Source organism: Trachemys scripta, chromosome 1 (assembly GCF_013100865.1).
Source record: "Trachemys scripta elegans isolate TJP31775 chromosome 1, CAS_Tse_1.0, whole genome shotgun sequence".
Classification (NCBI taxonomy): domain Eukaryota; kingdom Metazoa; phylum Chordata; order Testudines; family Emydidae; genus Trachemys; species Trachemys scripta.
Window position 1 is genome coordinate 340,717,663 of NC_048298.1, and position 27,332 is coordinate 340,744,994.

The 27,332-nt window shown below is 46.7% G+C and overlaps 3 protein-coding genes across 3 annotated transcripts; all 3 read left to right on the forward strand.

Annotated features, from left to right (window-relative positions):
* The first annotated feature begins 11,654 nt into the window (after positions 1 to 11,654).
* LOC117872539 (putative olfactory receptor 52P1) lies at positions 11,655 to 12,593 on the forward strand. Its single transcript, XM_034761115.1, has one exon. It carries the CDS (start codon positions 11,655 to 11,657, stop codon positions 12,591 to 12,593), a length of 939 nt encoding a protein of 312 aa, XP_034617006.1.
* Positions 12,594 to 16,047: 3,454 nt separating this feature from the next.
* LOC117885232 (putative olfactory receptor 52P1) lies at positions 16,048 to 16,986 on the forward strand. Its single transcript, XM_034786519.1, has one exon. The coding sequence runs from the start codon at positions 16,048 to 16,050 to the stop codon at positions 16,984 to 16,986; it is 939 nt and encodes a 312-aa protein (XP_034642410.1).
* Positions 16,987 to 24,802: 7,816 nt separating this feature from the next.
* On the forward strand, positions 24,803 to 25,741 carry LOC117872541 (putative olfactory receptor 52P1). Its single transcript, XM_034761129.1, has one exon. The coding sequence runs from the start codon at positions 24,803 to 24,805 to the stop codon at positions 25,739 to 25,741; it is 939 nt and encodes a 312-aa protein (XP_034617020.1).
* The last annotated feature ends 1,591 nt before the right edge of the window (positions 25,742 to 27,332 follow it).

Consider the following 27,332-nt stretch of genomic DNA (forward strand, 5'->3'; position numbering starts at 1 on the left):
ATAAACCTGGCTGGGTGCCTTCGTACCTTAACGGATATTGTGGTCATTGCACGGTTCGCTGGAGGTCTGCTGTGCCACGTGTCTGCGCAGAACTGGGAGAACACATATATAGAACCAAACATCTGCGCACAACTGGGACCACTAGTATTCAACATATTCATAAATGGTCTGGAGAAAGGGGTAAATGAAGTCTGAAAAGAATTACTATGGGATCCCACTGTGACGAACTGGGACTGTTCTTGCTGGGGTGTGAGAATGCTGACAGGGGAGTGTGACTAGGATGGTCTGCATCGGAGGATGGGAGTCGGCCCGAGGGAACATACCTGAGCTTGTAACATGAGAACCCAGGAGGGGTTGGAGGTCAGGTGACTCCGGGGCCCGGGAAACTGAACAAAGGCTGTGGGAGGGGTCGCTGAAGGCAGAGTGCTGGAAGCAGGCTGGAGAGATGGCTGGGAGGCAGAGATGGCTCTGACCCCCCAAGGGGGGTGGGCTGGCATGCCCTGGGACCCCAAGCTGGACCTAACTGAGGGGGGCCCTGTTGTCTGTGCCTGCAAGACCTGTCTTGGACTGTATTCCTGTCATCCAAATAAACCTTCTGCTTTACTGGCTGGCTGAGAGTCATGGTGAATCGCAGGAAGCCGGGGGTGCAGGGCCCTGAGTCCCCCAATACTCCGTGACAACTGGTGGCAGCGGTGTGATCTACTGCACCCCGTGGACGGCGCTTCCTGCAGTAAGTGACTGGGGAGCAGTAAAACGAAGGGGGATTGACGGGGACCAGGCGTGCTGAAGAGTGAGAGAGAGACGGTTATTACCCCTGGGAGTGTGTGACCAGTGAGAAGGACTTTTGCAGTAACAGGGTCCCCCGGGGGGATCGCAGCGAGTGGTCCCAGGGGCGGAGGAGTCTGCAGCTCGACCCTGGCAGAGAGGCGGTGACCTCGAGAAGGGCTGGCACACTAGGGGTCCCCCTGGGAACTGTGGGGAGCTGTGAGCACACAGGCCGGTGAGTGGCCAGCAGGAAGATGTATGCCAAGCGGCTTAAGAGCGACCTGGTGGAGCTGTGCAAGCAGAGGCGGCTGCGCATTGGGAGGCTCACCAAAGAACAGCTCATTGCCCAGCTGGAGGCGGAAGATCGCGCGAATGAACTGATCCCTGTGTCTCAGGGAAGCAGCCTGGCAAATGCAGCGCAGGCACCAGTGTCTGTCTCAGCTGGGAGTGGTCAGCTGGCTGCTGAGGGCTTCCCGAGACCCCTCCTTCCTATGCCTAGGGGAAGGGTGGGGAGGAGCCCAGCAAATACCGAAGGCGCCGTGACCCCCCCGGCCAGCAGGGGATCCCCCCGGCGAAGCCCGCCGGCCAGCAGAGGATCCTCCCGGCGACGTTCGGCATCCGTGGAGCGGAATTGGCTGGAATTGGAGAAAGAGCTAAAACTGAGAGAGTTGGAGGATCGTGAACGACAGAGACAGCATGAAGAGAGACAGCATCAGCATGAAGAGAGACAGCGTCAGCATGAACGGGAGGAGAATGAGAGACAGAGACAGCATGGAGAGAGACAGAGACAGGAGAATGAGAGACAGCGTCAGCATGACCTGGAACTGGCGAGATTGAAGGGCAGCGAACCCCCGGCTGCGGTGAGTGAGGGGGGACCCAGGACTGCACGGAGCTTTGATAAGTGCATCATGGCCCCATACAAGGAGGGGGAGGACATGGATGACTTCCTGGAGGCCTTTGAGACGGCCTGCGAGCTGCACCGGGTTGATCCCGCGGACAGACTCCGGGTCCTTACCCCCTTACTGGACCCCAAAGCCGTGGCATTGTACCGCCAACTGGGAGAGGCAGAGAAAGGGGACTACGAACTATTCAAAAAGGCCCTGCTACATGAGTTTGGGCTGACTCCTGAGATGTACCGGGAAAGGTTCCGGAGTCAAGATAAAACCCCTGAGATCTCATATCTGCAACTAGCCGTCCGCATGGAAAGATACGCCAGCAAGTGGGCTGGTGGGGCCCAGACGAAGGAGGACCTGATTAAACTGCTGGTACTGGAGCAACTGTATGAGCGGTGCCCATCCGACCTGAGGCTGTGGTTGGTGGACAGAAAGCCAGAGAACCCGCGACACGCCGGGCAGCTGCCTGATGAGTTTGTAAAGAGCCGGTCAGGGGGTGGCAGGGAGGAGCCCCAAAGGAACAGGCCCGCCGCGATGCAGAGAGAGAGTCACCCTGGGACCTCCCAAAGGGGGAATATGGGGAATCCCCTCCCACGGGGAATGCCCAGCGTCAGGGACAACCGACCGGCTCGAGGGGACCCACAGGACATGAGCTGCTATTACTGCGGCCGAAGAGGCCACGTTCGGGCCCAGTGCCCCAAGCTCAAGGACAGACTGAGCAGACCGAACCCGCATAGGGTTAACTTGGTAGAGGCCCAGACGGACGAGGGGCAGGCTTCTCACGCCAGAGGGGCTGGCAGCTTATCAACTGCTCAAGAGAGAGAAGGGCCCCAGGCCAGCTCCTCTAGGGGGCTGGATGCCCCAGACTCAGGGTTTTTGGTTTATACGGTGGGCGCGGGGCTGTCCCTCCGGAGAGAGTACCTTGTTCCCCTGGAGGTGGATGGGAGGAAGGTCAATGGATACTTGGATACGGGCGCAGAGGTGACGCTGGCCCGGCCCGAGGTGGTGGCCCCAGATCAGGTGGTGCCCAACTCCTACCTGACCCTGACGGGGGTGGGCGGAACACCAGTCAAAGTGCCCGCGGCAAGGGTACACCTGAAGTGGGGGGCCAAGGAGGGCCCCAAGGATGTGGGGGTACACCCGTATTTGCCCACTGAGGTATTGATGGATCACTTGATGATTACTTATTTGGTTCATTCCCTCTGAAGCACCTGGCATTGGCCATTTTGGAGGACAGGATACTGGTCTAGATAGACCATTGGTCTGACTCAGGATGGCCGCTCTTATAAAGAGCAAATTTTGTGGGGTTTCTTTGTCAGAGGTTTTCCTTACTCATCTAGAACAAACAGTGAACAGGGGAAAGTGCTGGTCCCAGGCTAAAATGTTTTCTAGCCTGTGTATGGAAACCTGGTGGACTGCTTGTATCATCAGCCAGGGTGAGAAATTGCTAATTCATATTTAATATATGTAGTAACAAATCTATCTAGTATCCGATCTATCTAGTCTGTGGTTTTGTTTATTTGCTAAGTAATTTGCTAGGTAATCTCTTTGCTATCACTTATAATCACTTAAAATCTAACTTTCTGTTCTTAAAGTTGTTTTCCGCTTTCTCAAAACTACGCCTTTGAGTGACGTGACTGGGAAAAATCCCAGCTTGGTTAATACAGGCTTGTTGCATATCCTTCCCACATCAAGAGGAGGGAAAACTCTATTAATGAGCTTACATTGTAAAGATCACCTTGTTTATACTCCAGTGGGCCTTGTGATCCTGGGGAGCTGGGAAATTGGCAGGTGTCTCCTTTTTGTCCTTGAGTGGCTTAGGTAAACCCTTGGGTAGCTCAGTTGGATTTGTGGCACCATATGCTGTTGTGTTGGGTGGTAACAGGACCTGGAGAGGTTGAATCACCAGTAAGGCATTGTGAAAAAGAGCCAGCCCAGATGCGTGGTTAGAGGGGTTTCAGCAGTTCGCATAGCTCCCGGACTGCACCCCAGGGTGATAACCCATCACACTGATACCCTCCAGAGCCCAGATTAGGCCCCTCGACACCTGTGACACAAGCATGGGGGAAGGACTGTAGCCCAAACAAAAGATCCAGATGTAGCAGTTGTTTGATTCCTTTACCACTGTGTTCTCACTCTAGTAGGGCACATCTACTTAAAATACCACCATTCTGAATGGGCCCAAGGCCACAGATCAGGGAAACTCTGTGGCTTTTCCCTCGTGAAACGTGGGATACCATGTGAGACGCACTCCAGGTCATTTTGGCCCTGGGAGTGGTGAAGGAATCACACTGTTAGTGGAGAAGTCCCATGGTATTAGTTCTGATGCAGGATAACACAACCCATTTCTGCATAGATTTCTGAAAGATGAACACAGTATTGAAATTTGATGCCTTCCCGATGCAGAGAGTAAATGAACTATTAGAACATTTTGAGCTGCCAGATAAATATCCACTTTACACCTCACAAAGGGATACTGGCAAATACCTGTGATACCAGAATCCTGGGAGAAGAAAGCATTTTCCATGCCCTTCGGTGCCAGTGACTTTTAAGAGGCTAATGGACTGGATATTACAACTGCATGGGTGGTATGCAGCGCTATGCTGCTCCGATCAATTGAAAATGGGTTTTGGTCCTGTATCTCATAACAGCATTCCCAAACATAGAGCAGATGGCGGTACATTACACACAGAAGAGAAAGCCATCATCAACTTCTAGGCTAAACAGTCTGCAAGACTCTGATTGCCCTGAGAATCTGAGTCCCTGCTATCGGCAAATCATTTCTTCACTCCCAGGGGATGCTCTCAAGCTGACGTTCTCCTTGGTTTATTTTCTGCTCTTCCTGCTGATCACGGAGCCAAGGGAATTGTCAGGGAGTCCCATCCAACCTGAGAGTCCACAGGGACTGTTCGGTGGAATCATAAAGGATGCTGTCCAGCACGCAGAGTGTCAGGCATGTGAGATCCATACGCTGATACTCAGGGCTCTGCCTTCCGTTCGCAGAAAGGAGATGAGCAGGATTTCGGTGAGTTGCCTGTTTCTGCATTGAAGATAGTGCTAAGGGCTCAGGAAGAGTTCCAGGGTTCATGTCAAGAACCATCTGGGCAGGAATTCACCAGGACAGCGACTTAAACTGTTTAGGATTGTCTGAAACACCAAGGGAATTACCTGGTAAAATTGGAACCAGAAATGTAGTGGAAATAGCTTAGACAAATCTTTGTCTTTAAGATCAGTTCTTTGTCTCTTACTGTGTCCTTCTATCTGTCTCAGTAGCTTCCTTTTTGGGAGCTGTGTGTTTTTTCCTCTTGTTCACTCAAGTTTTCCAATTCAGGAACTTCAGTGTGCTTTTAGGTAGAATAGCCAAAGCCTATGCAGTCAGTATCTGTGTTACCAGATGGTTCAGTACAAGAATGGACTGCACGCTGGCCAGATTCTGCTCTCACATTCTGCCATCACTGGGTCACTCCAGATTGACAAAGGCTTCCCTGTTTTGAAATCCACTTCTTTAGTGCCCGGTCTCAGAATGCCACATAAACAGGGTGTTTCCTTCAGACTCTTTCAGCTCCCTTACAGAATAGCACTTTCTGTAGAAGGACCCGAAGACAAAAGTTAAACACTAAGGGTGAAACCTTGGCCCCATTGAGATCACTCTAAGTCCACATGTAGGGACTTATATAACTGACGCCATTTACACAAACCATGAGCCTCCAGTGACTTCAACTGGAGATGTCTGTGACCTCTAAGGACAGATAAGCTCGTTTGGATGAAAGAAAAACTGACAGAAGAGTTGCTCAGATCTCAAACTCACAGGCTTAAAGGTTCAGAACAATTAGGATAACTTATTTTTCATGGGGGAGAGGGGTCTGCTCTCGGTGCCTCTACATCTCTGGGTCTGGAGGGGATGTGAAGCACCAAAAGGAAGTAAAAAGAAAAGCATGTTTCTGGCTTAGAGGAAACCAGGAGGTTCAGGAACACACAGTGTGTGGGATGGGGGTCGGGGGAGGCTTGATGCGCAGTATCCAGATCACAATGGCGTGGAGTCCTGAAACTGGGTGAAATAGGAAATGGACATCCTGCCTAACGCACAGACCCAAAAGCTGTAACGAGGCCTCCTGGGGAAGAGGTGTCTGTCAGACTGTAACTTTATGTGGACCACGCTGTAACAGATTGTCTCTGACACCATCCCCCATCCACACCATCCCTCCCCCTGTGAGCAACCCCACTACAGCCTTCTGGTAACATCAGCAATTGCCAACATGGAAAAGCAGCCTCAGGAAAGTATGTCCAGGTTTCTAACGGGCTGCAATATGTTAAACCTGTGTGTCATTTTGAGGAAGAATTAGTCATGCTGGCTACTTGCAATCTCCATGTCCTCTTTCCCTCCCACTGGGTTTGCTCCACTCTCCTTCCCTCTGACAGAGTGAGCTGCATCTGATGCAACTGCTGGGATTCCCTTTGCCCCCAGAAAGGATCTTCAGGCTGATCCCCCACTTTTCCCCAGTGCAAGGAGACCCTGAGTTTAACCTACTCTTAGNAGAAGTTCCTCACACTTAGTGTCTTATCACTCCATCACCAAGCACTGCTTTCTCCATTGCTGAGATCCCTCTCTCTGACTGTCATCTGATCTCTCCCCCACCCCTGGAAGCCATGTCACTCAGCCTTTCCATGACTTCTAGACCACCAGAAGATACTGCACCTTTCTGACACAATGTGGATCCTGTGTGAACAAGTTTCTTGATTTGTTCAACGAACTGAAGCTACATTTTCGATAACCCAAGACAAGGAAAGAAACTATAATGCTGGACTTCTTTATCATCTATGCCGTATTCCGGTTGTGATGGGTTGGATCACAGAAACCCCCTTAGTGTTGTCAACTGATGTGCCAAGACTACTTATGCCCCTGCTTTCCCTGCCAGCTTGGGACTCCAGCACCCTGTCTTGTTGAGCAAGACACCCCAGTCTGCTCCAACACAGACCCAGTGTCTGAACCACGTGCCCCAAAGCTGCAGACTTAACTGAAAGCAACTTAAGAAGTGTTCCTGTCTTTAACACTGACATGCCCAACTCCCAATGGGATCCAAACCCCAAATAAATCTGTTTTACGCTGTATAAAGCATATACACAATAAACTCATAAATTGTTCGCCCTCTATAACACTGATAGAGAGATATGCACAGCTGTTTGTCCCCCCCCCAGGTATTAATACATACTCTGAGTTAATTAATAAGTAAAAAGTGATTTTACAGAAAGTAGGATTTAAGTGGTATCAAGTAGTAACAGACAGAACAAAGTGAATTGCTAAGTAAAATAAAATAAAACATGCAAGTCTGAGTCTAATTCCGTAAGAATGGCCCCAGGGCAACACATGAGGCAAACTCTGTGGCTGTTCCCTCATAAAACATGGGTTACAATGTGAGATGAACTCCAGATAATTTAGGCCTTGGGAGTGGTGAAGAAATCACACAGTAAGTGGAGAAGTCCCAGGGTATTAGTGCTGATGCAGGATAACACAGCCCATTTCTGCATAGATTTCTGAAAGATGAACACAGTATTGAAAAGTGATGCCTTCCCGATGCAGAAAATAAAAGAACTATTAGAAAATGTTGAGCTGACAGATAAATATCCACTTTACACCTCTCAAAGGGATACTGGCAAATACCTTTCAAATTGAAAATGGGTTTTGGTCCTGTATCTCTTAGAAGCATTCCCAAACATAGAGCAGATGGCGGTACATTACACACAGAAAAGAAAGCCATCATCAGCTGCTAAGCTGAACATTCTGCAAGAAACATTTTTCCCTGGTAATCGAAGTCCCTGCTGTCAGCGAATCATTTCTTCACTCCCAGGGGAAGCTCTCAAGCTGACATTCCACTGGGTCTATTTTCCACTCTTCCTGATGCTCGCGGAGATAAGGGAATTGTCCAGGAGTCCTGCCCAACCCGAGAGTCCGCAGGGAATGTTCAGGGGAATTATAAAGGACACTGCCCAGCACACCGAATATCAGACACGCGAGATCCATACGCTGATTCTCAGGGCTCTGCCTTCCGGTCACAGTAAGGAGATTTCCTCTCTGTGCTGAGTGGGATTTCGGTGAGTTGCCTGTTTCTGCATTGAATATAGTGCAAAGGGCTCAGGAAGAGTTCCAGGGTTCATGTCAACAACCATCTGGGCAGGAATTCACCAGGACAGCGACTCAATCTGTTTAGTATTGTCTGAAACACCAAGGGATTTACCTGGTAAAATTGGAACTAGAAATGTACTGGAAATAGCCTAGACAAATCTTTGTCTTTAAAATCAGTTCTTTGTCTCTTACTGTGTCCTTCTATCTGTCTCAGTAGCTTCCTTTTTGGGGGTTGTGTGTTTTTTCCTCTGGTTAGCTCAAGTTTTCCAAGTCAGTAACTTCAGTGTGCTTTTAGGTAGACTAGCCAGAGCCTCTGCAGTTGGTATCTGTGTTACCGGAGGGTTCACAACAAGAATGGGTCACACACTGGCCAGATTCTGCTCTTACATTCTGCCTTCACTGGGAGACTCCAGATTGACAAAGGCTTCCCTGAGAGCAAAATCAGGGCCCAAATGTTTTTAAATCCCCATCTTTCATGTCTGGTCTCAGAATGCCACATAAACTGGGGGTTTCCTTCATACTCTTTCGGCGCCCATACAGAATAGCGCTCTCTGTAGAAGGATCTGAAGCCAAAAGTTAAACACTAAGGGTGACACCTTGGCCCCATTGAGATCACCCTAAATCCACATGTAGGGACTTACATAATTGATGTCATTTACACCAACCATGAGCCTCCAGTGACTTTAACTGGAGTCATCCTGTGGCCTCTAAGGACGGGTGAGCTCATTTGGACCAAAGCCGAACTGAGAGGAGAGTTGCTCAGATCTCAAACTCACAGGCTTAAAGGTTCAAAACAACAAGGATAACAATTTTTTTTCAGGGAGGGAGAGAGGCTTTTTTTTTCAGGGAGGCTCTCGGCATGCCCCTGCATCTCTGGGTTGCAAAGTCTGTGAAGCACCAAAAGGGCCAAAAGGCAGTAAAAATAAAAGCATATTTCTGGTTTAGAGGAAACCAGGCGATGTTGGAAAACTCACCAGGAGGTCCGGGAACACACAATGTGTTTGTGGGGATGGGGGAGGCTTGACAGCATGATGCACAGTATCCAGATCACAATGGCCTGGAGCCAGCATGAGTAAACCTTCCTGAAAATGACACACAGCTTTAACATATTGCAGCCTGTTAGAAACCTGGACATACTTTCCTGAGGCTGCTTTTCCCTGCTGGCAATTGCTGATGTTATCTGAAAGCTGTAGTGGGGTTGCTCATGGAGGAGGGATTGTCTGGGGAAGCGGTGTGTGTAATCAGACTGTAATGCAATGTGGACCACTCTAGCAGATTGTCTCTGACACCGTCCCCCATCCAGACCATCCCACCTCCCGTGACAAACCCCATTAAAGCCTTCTGGTAAAATCAGCAATTGTCAATACGAAAAAGCAGCCTCAGGGAAGTATGTGTGTGTTTGTAAGGGGCTGCACTACGTGGACAGGTGGGCAGCACTGTTGGTTATGGGGTATAAGGGGGGGTGTACATGGACAGATGGGCAGTGATGGGGGTTGTGGAATGTACACAGGCAGGAAGGCAGTGCTGGGGTTTGTGGGGGGGGGGCAGGCAGGGGGTTTACACAGAGAAACAGGTAGCGCTGAGTGTTGTCCGTGCAATCCCGGGGTATAAAGAGACAGGTGAGCAGTGCTGGGTGTTGTGGATGCTGAAATTAAATTTTACCTTGTGATTGTTGGTCCAGCGCTGTGACTTTTCCTAGCCCTGCGTGCATTTGGGCTCAGGGTATCTTTTCCCTGGCAAGCAACAAAACTGCAGCCTGGGTGTTTCCAATTGTTGTTGTTAAATGTTATTTACATAACTTCCAGCTATTGAATTCTGTTACACCTCTTCATGGTAGCCTGAAAAGCATATGATTAAATATTTGTTCCCTGTGTATGTACTTACAGACCGTTATCAAGTCACCCATTAACCATCTTATAGATTGAGCTACCAAGTCTATCTCTATAATGCAGGTTTTCCAATCTTTTACTAATTCTTGTGACTCTTCTCTGAACCCTCTTCAGTGCATCAACATCCATCTTTAATCCTGGACACCAGAACTGGACACAGGATTCCAGCAGCAGTTACGCCAAATACAGAGGTAAAATAACTCCCCTACCTCTCCTTGAGATTCTCCTGGTTATCGTTCAAGGATCACAGTCGCTCTTTTGGACACAGGGTCACACACATGGGAGCTCATGTTTAGTTAGTTTCCCGTTCATGCCCCCAATTCTTCCTCATATTCACTGCAGTTCCCAGGATAGTCCCGCATCGTGTTAGCATCGCCTACATTCTTTGTTCCTAGATGTAGGTATCTACACAGCTATATTAGAACACACATGGTCTGCTTCGACTTAGTTTACCAACCAATCCAGATTGCTCGGAGTCAGTGACCTGTCCTCTGCATTATTTATGATCCCACAATTTCCATGTCATCTGCAAATTTAATCAATATTCAGGCATGAGAATTGTTAGCAGCTAAGCTGCTGACACATGTCTCTGCTTAAACTTGTTAGTTAACACCTGTAACTTATGTCTCAGACAAAGCTGGGTGCTTGCAAGAAAGTGTCTCACCAAAAGAAATGAGGGAAGTAATAGAGGTGTAGACCCATAGCCCTAAATACCAAGACCGATGTGCCCTTCATGCCCATTCTGTTTAGCAAAAGGCATAGCCCAGCAGGATAATGTTTGTTTCCATAAGTTAACTTGGCTCCTATCCAATATAGCAATTCCATCATGGATCAGAACTATGGTCCATATAGTCCAGTGTCCTCTGTCTTACAGTGGCAGCCACAGGTGCTGCAGAATAAGGTGGAAGAAACCCAGCCATAGGTGGATGGGAGGAAAACCATCATAAGGGTATTACCCTAATGCCTGACAGCTAGAGATTGGCTTTTACCCTGAAACACGTGGGCCTATAGGATTTCCAAAATATTTATTTAGCTGTAACAATTGTTACTGGATAGTCTCACTATTCATGGAAATGTCCAAACCCTTCCTAATCCTTGCTTGCCTCATGGCCTCAATTACCTCTTGTGGGAAGGAGTTCCTCAGTCTAATTAAGCAGTGAGTGAAGAAAGCATTTTGTTTTTATCTGATCTGACTTTGCCACATTTCAGCTTGAATGAATATCTTCTTGATTTTGTATTATGAGTCAGGGAGAACACATTCTAGAGCTACTCTCCACCAGTCAGTAATTTATACACTTTTCTCATATCCCCTCTTATTCATCTCCATTCTATGGTAAAAATACCAGTCCCAGTCCATATGAGACCCCGGCCTTTGATCATTCTCATTGCCCTTCCCTGGACCACTCTAATTCTGCAATATCTTGTGTGAGAAGCATGCTCAGTACTACGCAGAGGAGCCCAGCGGAGTGTGAAACATCGACTGACTGATATTATGGCATTGTATTGTCTGTATGATTTCCCATGTCACTCCTCATGGATCCAAAGGTTTTGCTTAGTTTCTGTCCAGGCTTCCACTGTGAGAAGGGCTTCACAGAACTGTGTACCATAATGCCCATATCCCCCTCCTGTGTTCAGACAGTTACATTAGACCCTTGTAAGCTGTTTGAGGAATTCAAGCTTTTCCCTCCAATGGGCGGACACGTTGCAGTTATTGACATTGAAGTATATCTGCCATCATGCGGACCATTCACCTGGCTTTTTTAGCTCCCTCTGAGGACTTCTCTGAACTTTGCTATGACCTACATAATCTGGTGCCATCTGTAAATGTTACTACCTCATTGCTCACCCCCCTTTCTATATTGCTTATAACTATAAAATATTTACTGTATTATTTTTTTAAAACTGTGTAATCACCCTTCACTGTGCTTTTCTCTCTCCACAGGCACCTTGAGCCTTTCTGAGCCCGTTTGACACATCCACCACCTCATGGCAGCTTTCAACCTCACCCCCTCTGACCCTTCAACATTCATCCTAACGGGCATTCCTGGCCTGGAAGCTGCCCACATCTGGATTTCCATCCCTTTCTCTATGTTCTATATTATTGGCCTATTGGGAAATTTCATGGTTCTGTGTGTAGTAGGGAAAGAGCAAACCCTGCACAAGCCGATGTATCTGCTGCTCTGCATGTTGGCATTCACAGACATCACCATGTCTACCTCTGTCGTGCCAAAGGCACTGTGTATATTTTGGTTCAATTTGAAAGGCATTACTGTGGGTGGCTGCCTCACCCAGTTGTTCTTCCTGCATGCGGGATCTATGACACACTCAGCCGTCCTCGTGACAATGGCCTTTGATCGCTATGTTGCCATATGTAACCCTCTGCAATACACCACCATCCTCACCAATACACGAATAGCTAAGCTAGGGCTTGTGGGTTTGACAAGAGCTGTTCTCTTAATTCTGCCAATTCCCCTTCTCCTGAACAGGCAGCCATTCTGTGCCAACCACATTATCCCCCACACGTACTGTGAGCACATGGCTGTGTCGAAAATGTCATGTGGGGACACCACACTCAACAGGACGTACGGCTTGGTGATAACATTTGTAGTCATCGGGTTAGACCTGACGCTCATTGCCCTGTCCTACGGTCAGATCACCAGGGCCGTCCTCAGAATCTCCTCCAAGGCAGCCCACCAGAAAGCCCTCAACACCTGCACAGCCCATATCTGTGTGATGCTGACATCTTGTACTCCCTTCCTCTTCACGACTCTGACACACCGGTTCGGTCAAGGCATTGCTCCTCATGTTCACATCCTTTTGGCCAACCTCTATTTCCTCCTTCCCCCCATGCTCAACCCTATCATTTATGGGGTCAAAACCAAAGAGCTTTGTGACAAAGTGGGCAAATACCCCTGCAGAATGTGATTGCCGAGGGCCACTGACTTTAAACTTGTGTGACAAGAGGGGGAAAGAATATCTCCTCCTTAATCAAGGGTGCTGTGTCCCCGTTTGGCTGAGCTCAGCATTNACTGATCTTATGGCATTGTATTGTCTGTATGATTCCCCATGTCACTCCTCACGGATCCAAAGGTTTTGCTTAGTTTCTGTCCAGGCTTCCACTGTGAGCAGGCTTCACAGAACTGTGTACCATAATGCCCATGTCCCCCTCCTGTGTTCAAACAGTTACATTAGAACCTTGTAAGCTGTTTGAGGAATTCAAGCTTTTCCCTCCAATGGGCGGACACGTTGCAGTTATTGACATTGAAGTATATCTGCCATCGTGCGGACCATTCACCTGGCTTTTATAGCTCCCTCTGAGGACTTGTCTGGACTTTGCTATGACCTACATAATCTGGTGCCATCTGTGAATGTTGCCACCTCACTGCTCAACCCCATTTCAAGATCGTTAATAACTAAAATATTTACTGGACTATTTATTATAAAGTGTGTAACCCCCTCGCTGTGCTTCTCTCCCTTCGCAGACACCAGGAGCATTTCTGAGCGGAGTGACACATCGACCACCTCATGGCATCTTTCAACCTCACCCCTTCAGACCCTCCAACATTCATCCTAATGGGCATCCCTGGCCTGGAAGCTGCCCACATCTGGATTTCCATCCCTTTCTCTACGTCCTACATTATCGGCCTCTTGGGAAATTTCATAGTTCTGTTTATTGTAGGGAAAGAAGAAACCCTGCACAAGCCGATGTACCTGCTGCTCTGCATGCTGGCGGTCACAGACATTGGCATATCTACCTCAGTCATGCCAAAGGCACTGTGTATATTTTGGTTCAATTTGAAAAGCATTACCTTTGGTGGCTGCCTCACCCAATTATTCTTCCTTCATGCGGGTTCTATGACACATTCAGCCATCCTTGTGACAATGGCCTTTGATCGCTATGTTGCCATATGTANGAGTGGGGGGACAACATAGACAGGCGGGAAGTGCTGTTGGATCTGGGGTAGGCAGGGGGTGTACATGGACAGGCGGGCACCAGTGCGGGTTGTGGAGTAGGGAGTAAGATGTAAATGGGCAGGAAGGCATTGCTGGAGTTGAAGGAGGCAGGCCGGGGGTGTACACAGAGAAACAGCCAGCGCTGAGGGTTGTCAGTGCAATCAGGGGGTATACAGGGACAGGTGAGTAGTGCTGGGGGTTGTGGATGCTGAAATTAAATGTTACCTTGAGATTGTTGGTTCAAGGCCAGCACTGGGACTTTTCCTAGCCCCGAGTGCACGGGTTGGGCTCAGGGTATGTTTTTCCTGGCAAAAAACAAAACTGCAGCCGGAGTGTTTCCAATTGTTGTTGAATGTTATTTATGTAGCTTCCAGATATTGCATTCTGTTACCTCTTTGTATGCTAATCATATGAGTAAATATTGGTTCCCCGTGTATGTACTTACAGACTGTGATCAAGTCACCCATTAACCATCTTTGTTAAACTACATAGATTGAGCTCCTTGAGTCTATCACTGTAAGGCAGGTTTTCTAATCTTTTACTAATTCTTGTGACTCTTCTCTGAACCCTCTTCAGTGCATCAACATCCATCTTTAATCCTGGACACCAGAACTCGACACAGGATTCCAGCAGCAGTTACGCCAGTGCCAAATACAGAGGTAAAATAACTCCTCTACTTCTCCTTGAGATTCTCCTGGTTATCATCCCAGGATCACATTGGCTCTTTTGGACACAGGGTCACACACATGGGAGCTCATGTTTAGCTGGTTTCCCCTTCATGTCCCCAATTCTTGTTCAGATTCACTGCACTTACACAATAGTCCTCATCTTGTTAGCACCACCTACATTCTTTGTTCCTAGATGCAGATATCTACATAGCTATATTAGAACACACATTGTTTCTAACCAATCCAGATTGCTCTGAGTCACTGACCTGTCCTCTTCATTATTTATGATCCCCCAATTTTCGCGTCATATGCAAACGTCAATATTCAGGCATGAGAAGCGTTAGCAGCTGAGTTGCTGACACATGTCTCTGCTTACCCATGTCAGTTAACCCCTGTAATTTATGTCTCAGACAAAGCTGATTGCCTGCAAAAAAGTGTCTCACCAAAAGAAATGAGGGAAGTAACAGAGGTGCAGACCCATAGCCCTAAAAACCAAGTCCCATGTGCCCTTCATGCCCATTCTGTTTAGCACAAAGTCATAGTCCAGCAGGATAATGTCTGTTTCCATAAGGTAACTTGGCTCCTTTACAATATAGCAATTGCACCGTGGAACAGACCTACGGTCCATCTAGTCAAGTGTCTTCTCTCTATGACAGTGACAGCCTCAGGTGCTGCAGAACAAGGTGGCAGAAACACAGTCGTAGTTGTATTGGAGGAAAACCGTCATGAGGGTCTCACCCTAATGCCTAACAGCTAGAGATTAGCTTTTCCCCACAAACATGTGGGCATATAGACTTTCCAAACTATTTATTTATCTGTAACAATTGTTACTGGACAGTCTCACTATCCATGGACATAGCCAAACTCCATCGTGATTCTGGCTTACCTCATGGCCTCAAATACCTCTTGTGGCAAAGACTTCCTCAGTCTAATTAGGCAGTGAGTGAAGAAAGGGTTTTGTTTTTATCCGTTTTGAATTTGCTACATTTCAGCTTAATTGAATGTCTTCTTGATCTTGTGTTATGAGTCAGGGAGAACACGTTCTCCATCAGTCAGTAATTTCTACACTTTTCTCATATTCCCTCTTATTCGTTTCAGTTCTAAGGTAAAAATACCAGTCCCAGTCCGTATGAGCCCCCGGCCTTTGATCATTCTCATTGCCCTTCCCTGGACCACTCTAATTCTGCAATATCCTGTGTAAGAAGGATGCTCAGTACTACACAGAGGAGCCCACAGGAGTGTGAAACATTGACTGACAGATCTCATGACACTGTATTTTCTGTATGATTCCCCATCCCACTCCTCCTGGATCCCAATGTTTTGCTTAGTTTCTCTCCATGCTTGCACTGTGAGCAGGGTTGTACTGAGCTGTGAACCATGATGCCCAGGTCCCACGCCAGCATTCGTAGAGTGAAATTAGAACCTTGTAAGCTGTTTGAGGAATTCAAGCTTTTCCCTCCAATGGCATACAGGTTGCCGTTATTGACATAGAAGTTCATCTGCCATCATGCTGACCATTCACCTGGTTTGGTTAGCTCCTGTTGATGACTTCTTTGGACTTCACTATGATCTACATAATCTGGTGCCATCTGTAAATGTTACTACCTCATTGCTCACCCCCCTTTCTATATTGCTTATAACTATAAAATATTTACTGTATTATTTTTTTAAAACTGTGTAACCACCCCTCACTGTGCTTCTCTCTCTCCACAGGCACCTTGAGCCTTTCTTAGCCCGTTTGACACATCCACCAACTCATGGCAGCTTTCAACCTCACCCCCTCTGACCCTTCAACATTCATCTTAACGGGCATTCCTGGCCTGGAAGCTGCCCACATCTGGATTTCCATCCCTTTCTCTATGTTCTATATTATTGGCCTATTGGGAAATTTCATGGTTCTGTGTGTTGTAGGGAAAGAGCAAACCCTGCACAAGCCGATGTATCTGCTGCTCTGCATGTTGGCATTCACAGACATCACCATGTCTACCTCTGTCGTGCCAAAGGCACTGTGTATATTTTGGTTCAATTTGAAAGGCATTACTGTGGATGGCTGCCTCACCCAATTGTTCTTCCTGCATGCGGGGTCTATGACACATTCAGCCGTCCTCGTGACAATGGCCTTTGATCGCTATGTTGCCATATGTAACCCTCTGAGATATACCACCATCCTCACCAACACACGGATAGCTAAACTAGGGCTAGTGGGTTTGATGAGAGCTGTTCTCCTCGTTCTGCCAATTCCCCTTCTCCTGAGCAGGCTGTCATTCTGTGCCAATCACATTATCCCCCACACGTATTGTGAGCACATGGCTGTGTTGAAAATGTCATGTGGGGACACCACACTCAACAGGACGTACGGCTTGGTGGTAACATTTGTAGTCATGGGGTTAGACCTGACGCTCATTGCCTTCTCCTACGGTCTGATCATCAGGGCCATCCTTAAAATCTCCCATAAGGAAGCCCACCAGAAAGCCATCAACACCTGCACAGCCCACATCTGTGTGATGCTGACAACTTATACTCCCTTCCTCTTCTCCATTCTGACACACAGGTTTGGTCAGGGCATCGCTCCCCATGTTCACATCATCTTGGCCAACCTATATGTCCTCATCTCCCCCATGCTCAACCCTATCATTTATGGAGTCAAAACCAAAGAGCTTCGTGACAAAGTGGGCAAATGCCCCTGCAGAATATGATCGCCTGGGACCACTAACTTTAAACCTGTGTGACAAGAGGGGGAAAGAATAGCTCCTCCTTAATCAAGGGTGCTGTGTCCCCGTTTGGCTGAGCTCAGCATTGCGGAAGTTCACAGTATGAGAAGTTCCTCACACTTAGCATCTTATCACTCCATCAGCAAGTACTGCTCTCTCCATTGCTGAGATCCCTCTCTCTGGCCATCATCTGATCTCTTTCTACATCAACTGTCAGCCCCCACCCCTGCATGCATGTCACGCAGCCTTTCCGTGACTTCCAGACAACCGGATAACACTGCAGCTTTCTGACACAAGGTGGACCCTGTGTGAACAAGTTTCTTGATCTGTTCAATGAACTGAAGCTATATTTTCAGATAACCAAAGACAAAGAAAGAAACTACAATGCTGAGCTTCTTTATCATATGTGCAGTGGTCCAGTGAACCAAATTTTCCTGATTTTTCTACTTCCAATCCTTCAGGGATCCTGGAGGATAAACCAAATGTTTCTGTAGGAAAGTGGTAATTTGGGAAATCTGCTGAAGGAATTGAAGAAATTCTACTAGTACTTGTTGGTGAGAGTAATGGAACTGTGTATTTTTGAGAACTGGACTGCTGTGTTAAACTATGTCATCAACTTTAAGTCAAATAATTTACCGATTTTCACAGTTGATATTCGAGTCACTTTTCAGCTGGAACTTTCAAAATACACACTAACTTTTCTCGTCATCGAAGAAGTCAAATCTTGGTGTTGAGATTTTATGTTGGAGTTTGTGAAACAGCTGAAACAGGGATTACCACCAAAGATCCAGGTGATTGAATTGCTTCCAGTGCAAAGTGATTGTACTTTGCTCAGCTCTTCAAGACATAGATTGGCAGAGATCTCATTTTTGCCATTGTTTGGTGGAGTCCTTAGATAGCTGAAGTAGCAATGGAGAGTTTTGCCTATGGTCCTCTGGCCTCATACTCAGGACAACCTAGTTGAGCAGTTTGGGTTGGGTCAAACACAAGTATGTCACTGAGGGCAAAGATTTTAGTGAACTTGGCTGATTTGCTCTTTCATTGCTGTTGCTACCTTTTGGCAACGCTGCAGCTGAAAGATAGTTTGCTCAGATGAACTTGATAAAAACAAAACTTCTAAAAAATAAATCTGTACTAGGTATCTAACAAAATATTTCATTTGTTACTTGATGAATAGGTCTCTGTGTTACTAAAAAAACAAAACTGCACAACAAGATGCAAGAGGAGCTTTTAGAAAATATTCTTCTTGCTAGGGCATATATGCAACGATACAAAATCTGTTGTGAACAGTTTACAGTAACAAAAGAAATGATTGCACTGGTCACTGCTGAGGTATGACCCTGAGCAGAAACATTCTATTTCTGATGTAGNAAAGAACAGGTTAAGGACTATTTAGAAAAGCTGGACATGCACAAGTCCATGGTGTCAGATGCAATGCATCTGAAGATGGTGAGGGAGTTGGCTGATGTGATTTCAGAGCCATTGGCAATTATCTTTGAAAATTCATGGTGATATAGGGGACGTCCCTGATGATTGTACCACACTACAGCCAAATTGCCACCCCACTGACCGACCTAACCAGGAAAAAGCAAGCATTGCAATTTCCTGGGGCCCCAGGCCATGGGGCCCCCAGGAAGCTAAGTTGCTCATGCTTCGACTTCAGTCCCAGGTGGAAATGCTCAGAGCCCCGGTGCTCCACCCCCATGTGATGGACTTCATATTTCTGCCCTGGTGCCCAGCGAGCCTAACATTGGACATGCTTGGGGGACCCCATGAAACCTGCTTGTGGCCCCCCGACCCCTGGTTGAGAACCACTGACTAAGAAGGTCTTTAAGTGCAATTGCACTTGTTACAATAACTTCTAAAGAGCGGCATGAAAAAATACAGACCAATAGCCAATGTTCTAAAAAAAATGAGCCTAGTGGAACTTAATATTACATGTGTGAAAAATATTTATTGGTCACCAGCTGAACAACCAAGCATTTTGCATTTGAATGGTTTAAACCCAATAGCTCTACATCCACACACACACACATCCCTCTCTAGTTCTTGCTTTCTAGTCCAACGAAGGATGAACAAGTGTCTAATGCTCAACTAGCACATTGGACTTTGTTAGTGCATGATAAAGATATAACAATGACCCCAGTACGGACACTATCTCAATTGCTGGATGCCCTGTTGTATTGTGGGAACACCGATGTGTGCCCAGATGTTGATTAAGAAAAACCCTTAACCCAGTTTTTCCCATTAATACCTCCCCAAATAAAAATCTGAGAAGCATATTGCTCTTTCATAAATGAACCCAACCACTATGATCAGGAGAAAGTAATATCGTCTTGNAGAAGTTCCTCACACTTAGTGTCTTATCACTCCATCACCAAGCACTGCTTTCTCCATTGCTGAGATCCCTCTCTCTGACTGTCATCTGATCTCTCCCCCACCCCTGGAAGCCATGTCACTCAGCCTTTCCATGACTTCTAGACCACCAGAAGATACTGCACCTTTCTGACACAATGTGGATCCTGTGTGAACAAGTTTCTTGATTTGTTCAACGAACTGAAGCTACATTTTCGATAACCCAAGACAAGGAAAGAAACTATAATGCTGGACTTCTTTATCATCTATGCCGTATTCCGGTTGTGATGGGTTGGATCACAGAAACCCCCTTAGTGTTGTCAACTGATGTGCCAAGACTACTTATGCCCCTGCTTTCCCTGCCAGCTTGGGACTCCAGCACCCTGTCTTGTTGAGCAAGACACCCCAGTCTGCTCCAACACAGACCCAGTGTCTGAACCACGTGCCCCAAAGCTGCAGACTTAACTGAAAGCAACTTAAGAAGTGTTCCTGTCTTTAACACTGACATGCCCAACTCCCAATGGGATCCAAACCCCAAATAAATCTGTTTTACGCTGTATAAAGCATATACACAATAAACTCATAAATTGTTCGCCCTCTATAACACTGATAGAGAGATATGCACAGCTGTTTGTCCCCCCCCCAGGTATTAATACATACTCTGAGTTAATTAATAAGTAAAAAGTGATTTTACAGAAAGTAGGATTTAAGTGGTATCAAGTAGTAACAGACAGAACAAAGTGAATTGCTAAGTAAAATAAAATAAAACATGCAAGTCTGAGTCTAATTCCGTAAGAATGGCCCCAGGGCAACACATGAGGCAAACTCTGTGGCTGTTCCCTCATAAAACATGGGTTACAATGTGAGATGAACTCCAGATAATTTAGGCCTTGGGAGTGGTGAAGAAATCACACAGTAAGTGGAGAAGTCCCAGGGTATTAGTGCTGATGCAGGATAACACAGCCCATTTCTGCATAGATTTCTGAAAGATGAACACAGTATTGAAAAGTGATGCCTTCCCGATGCAGAAAATAAAAGAACTATTAGAAAATGTTGAGCTGACAGATAAATATCCACTTTACACCTCTCAAAGGGATACTGGCAAATACCTTTCAAATTGAAAATGGGTTTTGGTCCTGTATCTCTTAGAAGCATTCCCAAACATAGAGCAGATGGCGGTACATTACACACAGAAAAGAAAGCCATCATCAGCTGCTAAGCTGAACATTCTGCAAGAAACATTTTTCCCTGGTAATCGAAGTCCCTGCTGTCAGCGAATCATTTCTTCACTCCCAGGGGAAGCTCTCAAGCTGACATTCCACTGGGTCTATTTTCCACTCTTCCTGATGCTCGCGGAGATAAGGGAATTGTCCAGGAGTCCTGCCCAACCCGAGAGTCCGCAGGGAATGTTCAGGGGAATTATAAAGGACACTGCCCAGCACACCGAATATCAGACACGCGAGATCCATACGCTGATTCTCAGGGCTCTGCCTTCCGGTCACAGTAAGGAGATTTCCTCTCTGTGCTGAGTGGGATTTCGGTGAGTTGCCTGTTTCTGCATTGAATATAGTGCAAAGGGCTCAGGAAGAGTTCCAGGGTTCATGTCAACAACCATCTGGGCAGGAATTCACCAGGACAGCGACTCAATCTGTTTAGTATTGTCTGAAACACCAAGGGATTTACCTGGTAAAATTGGAACTAGAAATGTACTGGAAATAGCCTAGACAAATCTTTGTCTTTAAAATCAGTTCTTTGTCTCTTACTGTGTCCTTCTATCTGTCTCAGTAGCTTCCTTTTTGGGGGTTGTGTGTTTTTTCCTCTGGTTAGCTCAAGTTTTCCAAGTCAGTAACTTCAGTGTGCTTTTAGGTAGACTAGCCAGAGCCTCTGCAGTTGGTATCTGTGTTACCGGAGGGTTCACAACAAGAATGGGTCACACACTGGCCAGATTCTGCTCTTACATTCTGCCTTCACTGGGAGACTCCAGATTGACAAAGGCTTCCCTGAGAGCAAAATCAGGGCCCAAATGTTTTTAAATCCCCATCTTTCATGTCTGGTCTCAGAATGCCACATAAACTGGGGGTTTCCTTCATACTCTTTCGGCGCCCATACAGAATAGCGCTCTCTGTAGAAGGATCTGAAGCCAAAAGTTAAACACTAAGGGTGACACCTTGGCCCCATTGAGATCACCCTAAATCCACATGTAGGGACTTACATAATTGATGTCATTTACACCAACCATGAGCCTCCAGTGACTTTAACTGGAGTCATCCTGTGGCCTCTAAGGACGGGTGAGCTCATTTGGACCAAAGCCGAACTGAGAGGAGAGTTGCTCAGATCTCAAACTCACAGGCTTAAAGGTTCAAAACAACAAGGATAACAATTTTTTTTCAGGGAGGGAGAGAGGCTTTTTTTTTCAGGGAGGCTCTCGGCATGCCCCTGCATCTCTGGGTTGCAAAGTCTGTGAAGCACCAAAAGGGCCAAAAGGCAGTAAAAATAAAAGCATATTTCTGGTTTAGAGGAAACCAGGCGATGTTGGAAAACTCACCAGGAGGTCCGGGAACACACAATGTGTTTGTGGGGATGGGGGAGGCTTGACAGCATGATGCACAGTATCCAGATCACAATGGCCTGGAGCCAGCATGAGTAAACCTTCCTGAAAATGACACACAGCTTTAACATATTGCAGCCTGTTAGAAACCTGGACATACTTTCCTGAGGCTGCTTTTCCCTGCTGGCAATTGCTGATGTTATCTGAAAGCTGTAGTGGGGTTGCTCATGGAGGAGGGATTGTCTGGGGAAGCGGTGTGTGTAATCAGACTGTAATGCAATGTGGACCACTCTAGCAGATTGTCTCTGACACCGTCCCCCATCCAGACCATCCCACCTCCCGTGACAAACCCCATTAAAGCCTTCTGGTAAAATCAGCAATTGTCAATACGAAAAAGCAGCCTCAGGGAAGTATGTGTGTGTTTGTAAGGGGCTGCACTACGTGGACAGGTGGGCAGCACTGTTGGTTATGGGGTATAAGGGGGGGTGTACATGGACAGATGGGCAGTGATGGGGGTTGTGGAATGTACACAGGCAGGAAGGCAGTGCTGGGGTTTGTGGGGGGGGGGCAGGCAGGGGGTTTACACAGAGAAACAGGTAGCGCTGAGTGTTGTCCGTGCAATCCCGGGGTATAAAGAGACAGGTGAGCAGTGCTGGGTGTTGTGGATGCTGAAATTAAATTTTACCTTGTGATTGTTGGTCCAGCGCTGTGACTTTTCCTAGCCCTGCGTGCATTTGGGCTCAGGGTATCTTTTCCCTGGCAAGCAACAAAACTGCAGCCTGGGTGTTTCCAATTGTTGTTGTTAAATGTTATTTACATAACTTCCAGCTATTGAATTCTGTTACACCTCTTCATGGTAGCCTGAAAAGCATATGATTAAATATTTGTTCCCTGTGTATGTACTTACAGACCGTTATCAAGTCACCCATTAACCATCTTATAGATTGAGCTACCAAGTCTATCTCTATAATGCAGGTTTTCCAATCTTTTACTAATTCTTGTGACTCTTCTCTGAACCCTCTTCAGTGCATCAACATCCATCTTTAATCCTGGACACCAGAACTGGACACAGGATTCCAGCAGCAGTTACGCCAAATACAGAGGTAAAATAACTCCCCTACCTCTCCTTGAGATTCTCCTGGTTATCGTTCAAGGATCACAGTCGCTCTTTTGGACACAGGGTCACACACATGGGAGCTCATGTTTAGTTAGTTTCCCGTTCATGCCCCCAATTCTTCCTCATATTCACTGCAGTTCCCAGGATAGTCCCGCATCGTGTTAGCATCGCCTACATTCTTTGTTCCTAGATGTAGGTATCTACACAGCTATATTAGAACACACATGGTCTGCTTCGACTTAGTTTACCAACCAATCCAGATTGCTCGGAGTCAGTGACCTGTCCTCTGCATTATTTATGATCCCACAATTTCCATGTCATCTGCAAATTTAATCAATATTCAGGCATGAGAATTGTTAGCAGCTAAGCTGCTGACACATGTCTCTGCTTAAACTTGTTAGTTAACACCTGTAACTTATGTCTCAGACAAAGCTGGGTGCTTGCAAGAAAGTGTCTCACCAAAAGAAATGAGGGAAGTAATAGAGGTGTAGACCCATAGCCCTAAATACCAAGACCGATGTGCCCTTCATGCCCATTCTGTTTAGCAAAAGGCATAGCCCAGCAGGATAATGTTTGTTTCCATAAGTTAACTTGGCTCCTATCCAATATAGCAATTCCATCATGGATCAGAACTATGGTCCATATAGTCCAGTGTCCTCTGTCTTACAGTGGCAGCCACAGGTGCTGCAGAATAAGGTGGAAGAAACCCAGCCATAGGTGGATGGGAGGAAAACCATCATAAGGGTATTACCCTAATGCCTGACAGCTAGAGATTGGCTTTTACCCTGAAACACGTGGGCCTATAGGATTTCCAAAATATTTATTTAGCTGTAACAATTGTTACTGGATAGTCTCACTATTCATGGAAATGTCCAAACCCTTCCTAATCCTTGCTTGCCTCATGGCCTCAATTACCTCTTGTGGGAAGGAGTTCCTCAGTCTAATTAAGCAGTGAGTGAAGAAAGCATTTTGTTTTTATCTGATCTGACTTTGCCACATTTCAGCTTGAATGAATATCTTCTTGATTTTGTATTATGAGTCAGGGAGAACACATTCTAGAGCTACTCTCCACCAGTCAGTAATTTATACACTTTTCTCATATCCCCTCTTATTCATCTCCATTCTATGGTAAAAATACCAGTCCCAGTCCATATGAGACCCCGGCCTTTGATCATTCTCATTGCCCTTCCCTGGACCACTCTAATTCTGCAATATCTTGTGTGAGAAGCATGCTCAGTACTACGCAGAGGAGCCCAGCGGAGTGTGAAACATCGACTGACTGATATTATGGCATTGTATTGTCTGTATGATTTCCCATGTCACTCCTCATGGATCCAAAGGTTTTGCTTAGTTTCTGTCCAGGCTTCCACTGTGAGAAGGGCTTCACAGAACTGTGTACCATAATGCCCATATCCCCCTCCTGTGTTCAGACAGTTACATTAGACCCTTGTAAGCTGTTTGAGGAATTCAAGCTTTTCCCTCCAATGGGCGGACACGTTGCAGTTATTGACATTGAAGTATATCTGCCATCATGCGGACCATTCACCTGGCTTTTTTAGCTCCCTCTGAGGACTTCTCTGAACTTTGCTATGACCTACATAATCTGGTGCCATCTGTAAATGTTACTACCTCATTGCTCACCCCCCTTTCTATATTGCTTATAACTATAAAATATTTACTGTATTATTTTTTTAAAACTGTGTAATCACCCTTCACTGTGCTTTTCTCTCTCCACAGGCACCTTGAGCCTTTCTGAGCCCGTTTGACACATCCACCACCTCATGGCAGCTTTCAACCTCACCCCCTCTGACCCTTCAACATTCATCCTAACGGGCATTCCTGGCCTGGAAGCTGCCCACATCTGGATTTCCATCCCTTTCTCTATGTTCTATATTATTGGCCTATTGGGAAATTTCATGGTTCTGTGTGTAGTAGGGAAAGAGCAAACCCTGCACAAGCCGATGTATCTGCTGCTCTGCATGTTGGCATTCACAGACATCACCATGTCTACCTCTGTCGTGCCAAAGGCACTGTGTATATTTTGGTTCAATTTGAAAGGCATTACTGTGGGTGGCTGCCTCACCCAGTTGTTCTTCCTGCATGCGGGATCTATGACACACTCAGCCGTCCTCGTGACAATGGCCTTTGATCGCTATGTTGCCATATGTAACCCTCTGCAATACACCACCATCCTCACCAATACACGAATAGCTAAGCTAGGGCTTGTGGGTTTGACAAGAGCTGTTCTCTTAATTCTGCCAATTCCCCTTCTCCTGAACAGGCAGCCATTCTGTGCCAACCACATTATCCCCCACACGTACTGTGAGCACATGGCTGTGTCGAAAATGTCATGTGGGGACACCACACTCAACAGGACGTACGGCTTGGTGATAACATTTGTAGTCATCGGGTTAGACCTGACGCTCATTGCCCTGTCCTACGGTCAGATCACCAGGGCCGTCCTCAGAATCTCCTCCAAGGCAGCCCACCAGAAAGCCCTCAACACCTGCACAGCCCATATCTGTGTGATGCTGACATCTTGTACTCCCTTCCTCTTCACGACTCTGACACACCGGTTCGGTCAAGGCATTGCTCCTCATGTTCACATCCTTTTGGCCAACCTCTATTTCCTCCTTCCCCCCATGCTCAACCCTATCATTTATGGGGTCAAAACCAAAGAGCTTTGTGACAAAGTGGGCAAATACCCCTGCAGAATGTGATTGCCGAGGGCCACTGACTTTAAACTTGTGTGACAAGAGGGGGAAAGAATATCTCCTCCTTAATCAAGGGTGCTGTGTCCCCGTTTGGCTGAGCTCAGCATTNATTGCACTGGTCACTGCTGAGGTATGACCCTGAGCAGAAACATTCTATTTCTGATGTAGACAGTGAGGGTGAAATGTTGCCTTTTAGAGACAAACAGTAACAAATTAATTCAACACAAAATATGGGCATTGACTACTATCATTAAATGCAATCAGAAATAAATAATAGAATAATGTTATTTTTGTTTTTACACTACCTATGTTTTGGGCACCTTTTTAGCTCTTTTTATTATCGTTATTCACCATTTTCTGTTTGAAACACCTGCCAACCCTCAATCGGGATACAAGGAATAGATTGGGCTACTCTTAGGTTAGTTTTTAAGTGATTTGGGGCTATTCATGCAGTAGAAATCTGGCAATTTTTGTTTTTACACTACATATGTTTTGGGCTCCTTTGGGGCTATTTCTAACAACCTCATTTGCCATTTTTTGTTTGAAACAGCTGCCACCCCTCAATCAGGATACAAGTACCAGTATTGGGGTTTTGAATGTGAATTTGATTTTCATCTCATCACTTTTTTGCTAATGTGGACGAGCTCCTGCTGGGGCTTGTAACTTTAAAAAAAAATCAAATCTGTATTAGGTATCTAAAAAAAGATTTCATTTGTTACTTGATGAATAGACCACTGTGTTAATAATAACAATAAAAAAACATTTGTTTCAATAAATAGATTGGACTATTTTGGGTTCTTTTTTAAGTGCCTTTGGGCTATTAATTCATTAGACATCTGGCAACCAGCCTGGGCCAGAGAAGCACCCCAGAAGAGTCAGAGCTGGGCTGGAGGCAGAGCTGGAGGGTTGGAGCAGACAAGAGCCAGGACCTGGGGCAGCGGAGACCCGCTGCTCCTATGAGGAGTCAGGGTTGAGTTACAGAATGGAGCTGCGGGGACAGCGCCAGGATAGTGGACGCTGGCTGTGCCACAAATAACACGGCAGCCGAGCGTGATGAGCAGCTGGGGAGATCAAAGTGGGGCCATGGGCAGAGAGCCCAGGACAGGGAGAGGCTGCTAGACAGCAGGGCTATGAAGGCTGGACTCAGAAGGGGGGACATGAACCCAATGGGAGGGCAGATGCTGGGCACAAGGGTCCTGGTACCTCGACCCTGAGGGACCGTGGCCACTGCCAGAGCAGGTGTCTTTCCTGTGGTATCACCACAATGCAGCCAGGGCTGGGAGGGAGACCTGGGACATGTGGGGAACATACTGTGAACTTTTCTCCTATCCCAGAAACAGCCATTTGTGGGGTTTCCCATGCCCACAAATGGGTTCCTTGTTTCCCTGAACTTTTCCATTTGTTCCTTGTTTTTCTTATAGCTGCTGTTTAATAAATTGTATGTGGTTTTAACATCATGCAGTGATCAGTGGGTCAAGGAAGTGGCTGGTGCAGAAAGAGCACCCAGAGTGGGGACACCGTAGCCCCTGTCCTAAGTGATCATAATGAGACTGGGGGGGTCAACCCCAGGCCAGCATTTGCCATGGGTGGTCCAGGC

Coding starts and splice junctions, on each gene's coding strand:
- LOC117872539 (XM_034761115.1), top strand. CDS start 11,655: ATGGCAGCTTTCAACCTCACCCCCTCTGACCCTTCAACATTCATCCTA.
- LOC117885232 (XM_034786519.1), top strand. CDS start 16,048: ATGGCAGCTTTCAACCTCACCCCCTCTGACCCTTCAACATTCATCTTA.
- LOC117872541 (XM_034761129.1), top strand. CDS start 24,803: ATGGCAGCTTTCAACCTCACCCCCTCTGACCCTTCAACATTCATCCTA.